The 11023-nt window shown below is 33.6% G+C and overlaps 2 protein-coding genes and 1 long non-coding RNA gene across 3 annotated transcripts; 2 read left to right on the top strand and 1 right to left on the bottom strand.

Moving 5' to 3' along the window:
- The first annotated feature begins 221 nt into the window (after positions 1–221).
- On the top strand, positions 222–1977 carry LOC108460714 (uncharacterized). Its single transcript, XM_017760319.2, has 3 exons — positions 222–1354; positions 1451–1530; positions 1631–1977. Exons 1-3 carry the CDS (start codon positions 464–466, stop codon positions 1722–1724), a joined length of 1065 nt encoding a protein of 354 aa, XP_017615808.1. The 5' UTR covers positions 222–463; the 3' UTR covers positions 1725–1977.
- A 3066-nt stretch (positions 1978–5043) lies between these two features.
- LOC108459382 (thioredoxin-like 3-1, chloroplastic) lies at positions 5044–6844 on the bottom strand. The gene is made up of 5 exons (XM_017758743.2): positions 6311–6844; positions 6137–6211; positions 5556–5622; positions 5434–5451; positions 5044–5336 (listed from the first exon to the last, which is right to left on the bottom strand). Exons 1-5 carry the CDS (start codon positions 6616–6618, stop codon positions 5238–5240), a joined length of 567 nt encoding a protein of 188 aa, XP_017614232.1. The 5' UTR covers positions 6619–6844; the 3' UTR covers positions 5044–5237.
- An 893-nt stretch (positions 6845–7737) lies between these two features.
- Positions 7738–10818, top strand: LOC108460078 (uncharacterized). Its single transcript, XR_001867455.2, has 3 exons — positions 7738–7987; positions 8119–8219; positions 10608–10818. It is a non-coding gene; the product is annotated as an uncharacterized LOC108460078 (long non-coding RNA).
- Positions 10819–11023: the final 205 nt, after the last annotated feature.

The raw sequence follows: 11023 nt of genomic DNA, 5'->3' as shown, positions 1-11023 counted from the left end.
TTTGAAGTTTAATGACCAAAATATAAATTTATTAATAATTTAATAATATTAATGTAATTTAACCAATTTTATTTAAAATGATGATATAATATACAATTTCAACTTTTCATTGGGTGGTAAAGCCAACAAATCCATAATCAAACATATTTAAGTAAATCAATGTTTTATTTTATAAGGGATGTTTTAAAATTACAATATTTGTACCAAACATGCCATAAGCTTTGCACAACATCAGCAAAGAAACCCTAAAAGCAGACGAGCTCCTCGTAGTGAAGTCTTCTAGATCCTTCCAAAAATATTAGTTTTATATATCTATCCCACATTCTGGATTCTTCTACCTCCCCGCCCCGAACCCTCCAGAGCGGCCCCTCCCACCCAATTGCTTCTTTTAAGCTCTCCCTTCCATTATTATCCTCACATATCTCTCAATCCCTAATACACCGTCGTCTTGATTTTTTCATCAATGGCCAAGTACGGCGAAGGAGACAAGCGCTGGATCGTGGAGGAAAGACCCGACGGTGCTAACGTCCACAACTGGCACTGGGCTGAAACCGATTGCCTCCCCTGGTCGAAAACGTTCTTCACCAAATCGCTTTCGGATCTCACCATCCTTGACGGCCAAGGTAATCTCCGCATCAAGACCAAGAAGGTCGAAAAGGTCGACGGCGAAGCCTATGTTAATATTCGCAAGGGTAAAGTCATTCCCGGATATGAAATCAGTTTGAGTGTATCCTGGGAAGGCGAAGCCAAAGATGGGGAAGGGAAGACAATGTTGAAAGCTGAAGGTAACCTCGAGATTCCGTACATTTCGGATGAAAATGCTGAAGAGGATCCGGAAGTTAAGGTGACGGTTAAAGACGAAGGACCCGTTGGTAAAGCCTTGAAGGAAGCGATGCTGGCCAAAGGCAAGGCTTTGGTTTTGGAGAAAGTGAGGGATTTTGTTCAAGCTATGGCGAAAGGTGGCCCCGTTAAAGATGAATTGGAAGCCAAGAAATCGGCTCCCAAAACTAATACTACTACTGGTAATAGTAACTCAGCTGCAGTGTCTAAGGAGAAAGTTGGGATGGAGAAGGAAGCCAAAAAGGAAGTGAAGAAGGAAGGGAAGAAAGGGTTCAAGACGATTACAATGACGGAGAAGTTTAATTGTAGAGCTAAGGATATATATGAGATTTTGATGGATGAGAATAGATGGAAAGGGTTTACTCAGAGTAATGCTAGGATAAGTAAAGAAGTCGGTGGTCAATTTAGTATTTTCGATGGATCGGTTACTGGTATTAACTTGGAGTTGCAAGAAGGGAAGTTGATTGCTCAGAGATGGAGATTTGGGAGCTGGCCCGACGGGATTGATTCTACTGTAAGTTTAATGGATTCCACTTTTGCCTGTTCTCCAGGTTTTTGGGAATACAGTGTGGTCGAATGATGGCTTATCTTTAATGGGTTGTTGTTGCAGGTAAGACTTGTTTTCAATGAGCCTGAGCCTGGGGTTACTATAATCAAACTCACGCATTCAGATGTTCCCGAGGAGGACAGGTTGGTTTTTATTTGTTTTATTGCGCAAGATGGCTAATTTCTTACTTTCTGAATTGGGTCATTGATTTTACTTCTGTTTTTGCTTTGATTTGTGATGCAGATATGGGAATGCGACTGTGGTGGAGAACACTGAGAGGGGTTGGAAAGACCTTATTTTCAATAAGATACGAGCAGTATTTGGTTTTGGAATATGATTTATTTTATTCCGAAACGAGGAATAGTCTTTCTTTTTTGGTTTTGAATTGTTGGAACTTTATGAACACTTCTTTCTTTCAGTTTATTGTGAAAAATTTATAAGACTTTGCAAGTCTGATCTTGGTCTACTGGTTCATGGTTTTAAAGTTGAAACTTGGACTGAGTGTCATTGTTGTCTTGTTTGCCGATATCTAATCTATCCCCTTTAATGAGAATGATGAAAATGTTGCCTTGCCAGCAACTTCATTATAAGTCTGTCAGTGCGCATAGTGTCTCCTTGAGGATATATATATACTTTAAGTATATGTTAGTGTTACGATGTTACTTAAGAGTGAATGGTTTAATTCTCTGCTGCTTTAATGTGTTGATCTTGATGATACTGAAAACTAAGCTCAAATTTTATTGTTCTCTTTCTTCTGTTAGAAGCATACAGGCTTCTTTTTTGCATTGGGTCTTAGAATGATCAATCGCTCACGGGCAATGTGAAGTTTGTGGAATGCTTCATTATGTTGTCCATGATTTACAATGAATTTTCTCTGCGTAGTTTGTGATTATTTATTTTCAAGCAAATTAACAATCTAGTTAATGTAGATTTTGGATTGCCCATTGCTTTTGAAGTATTTTTATTGGTTTACATCATATCTGGTGCTTGGACCACGGTTAACTTAGCTACTGATTCTGTAGTTTGTTATTCTTTGAGGATGTAAGTGGAGACATGGTTTTGTTTCTGCAGTCGGAGCGGGCATGATAATCTAGCTACTTGACATATGGCTGTGGCATTGCACTTAATTTGTTTAATCGTTCAAAATGAAGCACTTGTTTCTGTGCCAACAGTGTTGGCCCTGTGAAGGGCAGGAAGCATCTTTGGCCAAGTAATTCAGAGTGTGCGTAGGTACAACAAAACGATCATGAAGTTAGAAGAGGAAATATTCAAATTGTTGTTCCTCAATTTATGGCATATAGTTAGCTTCTGTTTTGGATATGCATCTCATTGGAAATGTCTTATAATAAAAAGAGTTAAAAGAGAGCTTTTTATACAGGGATTAAGATGTGTTTACAGTTCTATAAGGCGCATGAGCCTCAAAGCCTCCAACTAAACACTTTGATTACTCTCTTAGTGCAGAACGTCCAAGATGTAACTAGTGAAAGATAGAACGGTTAGTAGCAGATATTTGTGCCATTGCATGTGTTTTATGTGTAAATAACAGCTCCAAATCCAATGTCTTTTAGGTAGCATGTCAAGGATTCTTAGGCTGGACATGATTAAAGTTCATCTTTCATTCAGAAACTTCAATTCATTCGCTTAGGCTTTTAGCTTTATTAAGAACTGTAACTTTGTATTCTCCTTTTCTATTATGTATTTCTGCATAGCTTGATGAAATCTTTCACCTAGAAAAGTTGACATAGATGTTTAGTGGGTGTCCCAGCTTGGACACTATGAGATTGTGACTTCATCTTTGCTGTTAGAGCTATAGGTGTACTAACATACGTCTTTATTTGTTTCTCCATATTCTTTTAAGATAATAGCTGAGGTAGGTGTGTTCCAGCTTGGACACTATGAGATTGTGACTTCATCGTTGCTGTTAGAGCTATAGGTGTACTAACATGCGTCTTTATTTGTTTCTCCATACTGTTTTAAGATAAAAGCTGAGGTAGGTGGATTCTTTGTTCTTTCCATTGAACCCTTCCAATGCCATTTCTTCATGTAATGTGATGTGTCCGCTGGGTCCGCAATTTTCATGACTTGGACATACAGGACTCTGGTTCTATTCAAATTGAAATAGTGGCCAATGAGGTTCTTTGCTGTGATGCAAGTTAATGACTCGGTTGGTTCACTTAAATTGTCATTTAAGTTTTTTTTTAAGGGTTGAATTTGATTTGGTTTGATTCAGTTTTTTTAGATTTTTTAAACTATCGTCGACCTAGTTTGGTTTTCTGTTTTTTATACTAATTTTGGGGTTTTTGGGCTTCTTTTGGTTAAATAAGTTCTGTTTTACTGCTTTTGAACATTATTTGAAGTTTCAAGTAAAAAAAAAAAAAAAACACTCATTAGATTGGTTTTAAGAATTATTTTAATTGTGAAAAGCATAATTGTCAAAAATAACTTCAATGTTTATGGGGTTTTGGTTTTTTGCTCTTGAATTTTTTTTGATTGAAATTCTCAATGTTAATAGAAGACGTCAGTTGATTGTCACTCAACCACGGTAGATAATTTGGTTAAGAAATTTAACCAATTTCAAAGATGCTTATACCTCATGTCTTTCTTTCTTTCGTATGTTTTTGAGCATTGATGTTTAAGCTAATAAAATATCACAAAAATGAAAAAGAAAAAAAACACAATGACCCACCACTATTTTCATCAGAGCCCAAACTTTCATATTACTCTCTTAATTACCCATTTTAGTTATAGTACAAATCAAAACATACCCATTTCTAAATGACTTAGAATTAAAGAAAAACACAAGTTTATTCTCAAATGAAATATTAAAAAAGCAAAAAAAAGAAAAAATGAAGCTGAAACAAACATAGTAACACATGCATTTTGAAACCATAAGAACACAATAGAAAAAAGTAATTTACTCATCATTGATGTAATCCATTTCTTCAGCTTCCCTTTCTAAACCGAATCAAACCAACCCTTCTTTTCTTTATAAGTCTTCACTTCTTCAACAACACCACCAAAAGTAGTTACACAGTTCGATATTTTCCTTTTTTCTCTTGGTCTTTCACTATTTATCGAACGCATACATTTTTTTGGAAAACAAAAGAGATTCGATTTAGATACTACTAGATCTAGTAGGAAAAAAGAGAAGAAAAAAGGAATTAGAAATTAGAAATCTATGGCTCTGCCTCTCAAATACCATAATAAATAAGTCAATTTGAAAATCTGACCCGATGGTTAGACATAACAGCGACATTAGTAAGAGAAGAAAGAGGACAAGAATAAAGATGAAAATAAATTTTAAAAAAGAAATTGTTAACTAATTTTGCTTTTATAGATGTCATCTATGACTTCGTGCTTACGTGACACGCCATGTAGACTATTTCATTGATTGACATACAGTTTGATTGACGATCAACTCACGTTTCTTGTTAAAATTTGTTTGATTTCTAAAAGAAATTAAATGTTAGAAGATATTTTTGATAATTATGCCATTATGTTTGGATTTTGGAATGATGTTTATGTTCTGTTTTCACTCAGCAGGCCTCTTTAGGAATGCACTTCACTACATGGGTATATTGAGAAGAATAATTGTGTTCAGAAGATAAAAGAAATGCTGAACCATACATTCGTTCTTGCACACCGACACCGTGTAATTGCCAATATAATTTTCATCAAATCAAATTACAACATTACCTCAATGTATCAATACTGTTTAATTTGTGGAATTAACTTTACTGTACAAATAGAAAGTTCAAGTATGGTTGGTCGTCAGAATACCATCATCAGTTTCTCATGATCATCTTACAATTTTACAAAAAAAAAAAGTGAAAATAACCCCCAGTATTATTCAGACAAATTTTTTGATCATTTGTCTCACTTCTTCAGTAACAAGCCATGCTTTGTGCCCTCCAATTACTTCTTCTTTCATCTCTCCATCCTTCCATAACTGCAATTATTTTCCCTTTTTTAGATCCTTCCTTTGAAATCTCATTAATCATTATTAATATCAAAGAACTCAGATTTTTGTTTTGCGGTGAACATACCTGAATTGTAGGCATTTTCTGCATACAAAAACACGAACAATTAAAAAAGAAGTGAAATAATTTTGTTATAATTGAATTAGAAAAAAGAAAAAAATAGAACACAAAGCAAAACATTTACATACAGAGATATTTCCCCGCTTCACTAAAGCTTGAGGTACTTTGTTGACATCCACGTAATAGAATTTGATTCTAACATATATTCCATAAGACAAGAATTTGTCAATAAAATAACAACACGTGATTAAATCATGACATGAGAAGAGCATTTCAAAGTTGGACTAGTTTTCGACGCCAACTACCAACTTGGAGGTCGATGATATAGTAGCTAACGTATGTATGTTCCAACTTTTTAGTTCCTTCTCGTATATTTATATTATCTTATTTGAAGATGTATTTCAGACATGAATATTTAAAATTTACGAAAAATTCAAATGAGTACAACTCCTACTTAGAATTTTTATTCAAATATCCTTAATATATGGAAATAAATAAAAGTATCAGTTTTGGATACGTTAAATCTTTAAAGGTGTACAGATATAATCCCATCTCCAAAAGTAATCAGTTAAATTATACAATACCAATAAGAATTTATTTTTAAAAATTTTAGATGGTGTGGAACCATTTTGCTTTTGTAGTAAATGTGTAAAATTCAGCAAAGTGAGTGTATTAAATATCAACACTTTTTGAGTAAAGATAACTTTACTTGGTATCGAACTCAGCTGCCAATTTCTCCAACTTTGGCTTCAAATAGATGCATTTCCGGCACCAAGCAGCCATCCTACCAGCAATCACAATTCCAAAAAAAACATTAAAATGGAGAAAGGCAAGGCTTTACTCTGTTCAACAAGGAAAGAGTTACAGAGAAGATGAAACGAACCAATCAATGATAATAGGCTGAGAGAGCTGTCGAGCACGAGCCAGAATCTGATCAAGGTGATCAGAGTCGTTGATGGGTTCCATCTCAATCGCACTGGGTCTTGACAAATCAGGCCAAAGAGCTTGTACTCTCCAGTCTCTGCTCCTCACGATTTTATTCTTCCATTTTCTATCCTTCCAATCAGACCCAAAATACCTAGAATTCTTTGGTGAAAACAAACAGCTTCCATTGTTCCAAAGCTGTTGTTGTTGGTATCTTTGATAGATTTCTCGGGACAGAATTTGAGAATTCGCTGCCAAAACTGACATCTTTTCCTTTTATTTTTCAAGATATTTAATTTTATTTCCCAAGATATTTAGACAAAAGGGTATGTGGGAAAGTTGAAGAAAAGCATAATTGGATTGGGTTTGAAAGGGTTTTTTCTTCTCCTCTTTATGTACAGTAGGTTTTAGTGAGAGATGGAAGTTGCGTTTTAGATAATGATATTTTGCGTTTCGGCGTTGGATTTGATTTGGAGGATGAGGAGAAGAAAATTACACAAAAATGAAAAAACTTATCCGAAAGGTGAGGGAACAGAGGGATGGAGAATGGGATGTGTGGGCCCACAAGTTTCTTTACTTTATGGTGTTTAGGTTGTAATTGTTGAATTTACTTCCTAATTCAAAAAACATTAATTTTAAAATTAAAACACATACAAGAAAACATAGAAATAAGCTTTACATATGGTATATTTGAAATTTAATTTTTTAATTTTTATTTTTAGGTTAATTTCAAAATTACATATGAATTTGAGTTTAATAGTAATATACATTAACTTTAAATTTATATAATTTTATATATATAATTTTAATTTGATTCAATTTTAAAAATTGTTAATACAATTATTGATATGACATCATTTTACATTTATATAGTGCGTATGTAAATAGTTTTATTTATCTAATATAAAAATAAATTATGTACTTATTTATTAAATATATACAACTAGACTAAAATAAAAGTTCATGTATACATTTGAATCACATAAAATATTGAAATTATCCCTTTTATTTTTAGAACTTTTGTTTCTTTACTTTTCAAAATTTAAAACTTAGATCGACTTGTTAATATCGCAAAAATTCTTTTGCTAAATTCACTATCATGACATTTTGGATAAAAAAATTCACTTAGTAGCTATATAACAAAAAATGATATTGTAATGGACTTATATTTAAAAGTTTATTTTTAACGATGTTAACAATTGGATTTACATTTTTAAATCTGAATGGTAGAGAGACCAAATTCTTTGAATTAAAATCAACATAACTAAATTTCAAATGTACAAAGAGTACAAGGACTTGGTTAACACCCTTAACCAAATTGTCGATAGTCCATGGTAAGGCGGTGTTACATTTAATGACTGAATGTATCGCTAATACTTTAAGGAGTATTTTTTTTTACATTATTTCTATTTGCTAGTCCACTTAAGGGAGGAGAAGTTTCTCCACGTTTCTTCATTGTTCCACCATTTCTACTCATTTTTCTCCCTATCTTTCACCATTTTTCATCATTTCTTTATAAAATCTTCATCTTAAAACCTTGATTGAGCCATTTCCCTTAGCATCTTTATCACCCAATAAGTTAGGGTTTGAATCTTAAAGAGAGAGCTTAATAGGAGTTATAAATTGGTTATTCAAGGTATGGGTTTTGAAGCTCTCATCTCATTTTCGCATAATTCATATTTATTTCAAGATGCCGTTGTTGTTGCGCCATATTAATGACTATTTAATTACTATGGAATTTATGATTCTTTTTGTTATTTTTGTAAGAAATTGAAGAGGAAGAAAGGGAAACTAGCACAGGGAAAGAAATGTCAGTGGATTGAGGTGAAAGAGAGTTCTCCTTATTTTTGAGACTTTTTGTGTTGTTGGTAAGATTTATGGAAATCTCTTGAAAATAATTATCTCATGTTTAAATTGATTTTGTTAAAATTATTGAGTATAATATCGTATTTTAATATTTGTATGTTTGTAAAAATATGGTTTCAAATAAGTAAGTGAAGTTCAAAAATGTTGAACGATGTTAAAATTCAGATTATTGGCATGAAAATAACTTTATGAATGGACTTTGGAAAATGTCACCTTATGGAGATGAAAATGAAAGGTTTGAAATTGTCTGTAGTGACATAATTCCATGATTCAAATTACCGATTTATATTATAGTGTTTTACACCAAAAATATTGATATTGAACTGTAATTTCATTTGATACTTGAGTTATTGAAATTATGAAAACATTGAAACAAGACCTTGGTAGCTTAGATAAATAACTAGGATACGATTGGCATGCCAATAGGGGACTTTTGTTACTTTTTTAGGAGATGCGGATTTGACCATGGTTTAGCCTTCGAGCACATTACTTCGGTACTCCTATTACTAACACTTCGGTGTGATACTACTCTAGTCTTCGGACACTAGCGCTATGATGTGTTATTATTTCTGTGGTGTGTTGGATGACTAGTCCTTAGTATTCGCTCTCTATTTTTCTAGTCAGAATAGTGGTTTCGGGACCACAAATCTGACATAAAAATATTTATTTTATGGTTATTATGAGGCCTAGAATATGATTATATGCATGTGTTAAAGTTTCATGAATAAATTCTTTGAGTAAGGTGTTCAATTGGAAATTAGGGACTAAATTGAATAAATTGCAAAACTTGAATTCTAGAAGCAATTTGTATGAAATTGCTTTGGGTTATGAAGTAGAAGGTCTTGGAGAGTAATTTGCCCAATTTCTAAATTTTTGGACAAAAATGGGCTTGCATGGATGAAATTTTAAAGAAAGGGCATGAGGGCATTTTGGTCATTTGGATTTTTAATGAAATAAAATAGGAAAAATCAAGCCAAAATCAGCCATTCTTCTTCTCCATGCTGCCAAAATTCTCTTTTCACCATAGCTAGGGTATTCAAGCTTTCCAAGCTCAATAGTAAGTGCTCCCAAGCCCCGTTTTTAATGTTCTTTGTATTTTTGAAATCCCGATAGCTTGCTCTCTCCATTTCTACCCATATTTCATGCTAGGGTTTATGTTTAAAAATTTACCCATTCATGAGTTATTTTTATTTTGACAGATTATGGAGGAATATGAAAGATGAATACGTGCTAAACATCTTTTCCTAGGTGATTTTCATGAAAGACCCTTGTAGGGACCATTTGGCAAAAGCTATAAATTGTGTTGTAGAAATGAGAAAATAATGGGAAATGTGGGTTTCCATAAGAGAGAAAAGTGTTCGGCTAGGCTTGGGTAAGATAGAAAGTGCATGTGTTTCATTATACGAGCCTAGGGACTAAATCGTAAAAATGTTAAAGATTAGGGGCAAAACGGTCATTTGGACTGGGGGTGAGAATTAGACTTGTAATGTATAATGTGGGGTATTTAATGATATAATTTTGTTGTTATAGACCCTGAGGAACAAATTCCGGAGGTCGATCGAGGTAAATGAAAGGTTTCGGAATAACCGAAACACAGCTCTGAAACAAATACCAAGTAATAAGTTCGGATAACTTAAAGTAAACCCCTAATATGCATATTTGTATGATTTATTAAAGCATGATGATATCATTTATTATTGGCATGAAATATCATAGAAATTCATATTTGATGGTAACATGTGAAAAATGTCTCGGTTGAGGTTGAAAAAGGGAATTCGATGGATAAAACTTGATTGCTCCTGCATGTGTTGCAGTAAGGATTTAGCCTGGATGGGTAATCCGTTGATCTCAAATATTGAAAGGATCTAGCCTGGACAGGTGTTCCTTTGAATGGTCGAGCCTCCTGAAGAATATGTGTGCATTATGGATTTAGCCCGGACGAGTAATCCGATTAGGGTCTGAATTTAGCCTGGACTGGTAATTCAGATTCGAGCTCATTAAGGGTGTTTGTCATATTAAAGGATTTAGCCTGGACTGGTACTCCTGCCATAAAATGTGAGGTTTGCGAGAGTGCATATAGGGAATGATCATTCGTATGAATTGACGGTTAATGGGTATTCCATCGAGATTTCCTAGAAACTTAATGAGATTAACATGATATATTTGTGTAAATGAGGTGTTGAATGATGAGCTCATCTAGTTAAATTATACGATGCTTGATTATGTTACTAACTTATTGATTGAGTGCATGTAATAGGGAACCATTTAATAATTGTTGGTTTCCTTATCTATCATGGATGCATGTTAAATACTTGGTAAGTTTACTTTCCTGTTATTCGAGCTTACTAAGCATGTAAATGCTTACCCCTCCCTTTTTCCCTATCTCACAGAGCTCGAGGACTCATAAGGACTGGAAGACGATTGGAGAGTCGACACACTATCAACTAGTCACGCTTTGGTATAAAGACATTTTTATTTGTTCAATGGCATGTATAGGATTTTTGAGTATTTTGTTATATGTGTCATTTGATTTGCCAAATGAAGGCATGTAAAAATATGTTTATCTTTTTGTATATGGCCATGAAAATTGGCTTAATTGAAGTAGGCTGTAACACCCCTAACCCGTTTCCGTCGCCGAACTAGGGTTAAGAGGCACTACCGACCACAACACTACTTTCGGATACAATATATTCACACAGGTCATATTCTCAAAAATAAAACATATAATAGATTTAATATCAAACATATATTATTAATCTAAATACAAATACTATTCATAATTCAAATTATCAACCAAATTCATATT

The sequence above is a fragment of the Gossypium arboreum genome, chromosome 4 (assembly GCF_025698485.1).
Source record: "Gossypium arboreum isolate Shixiya-1 chromosome 4, ASM2569848v2, whole genome shotgun sequence".
NCBI classification, from domain to species: Eukaryota; Viridiplantae; Streptophyta; class Magnoliopsida; order Malvales; family Malvaceae; genus Gossypium; species Gossypium arboreum.
This window is presented reverse-complemented; position numbering and strand designations above follow the sequence as displayed.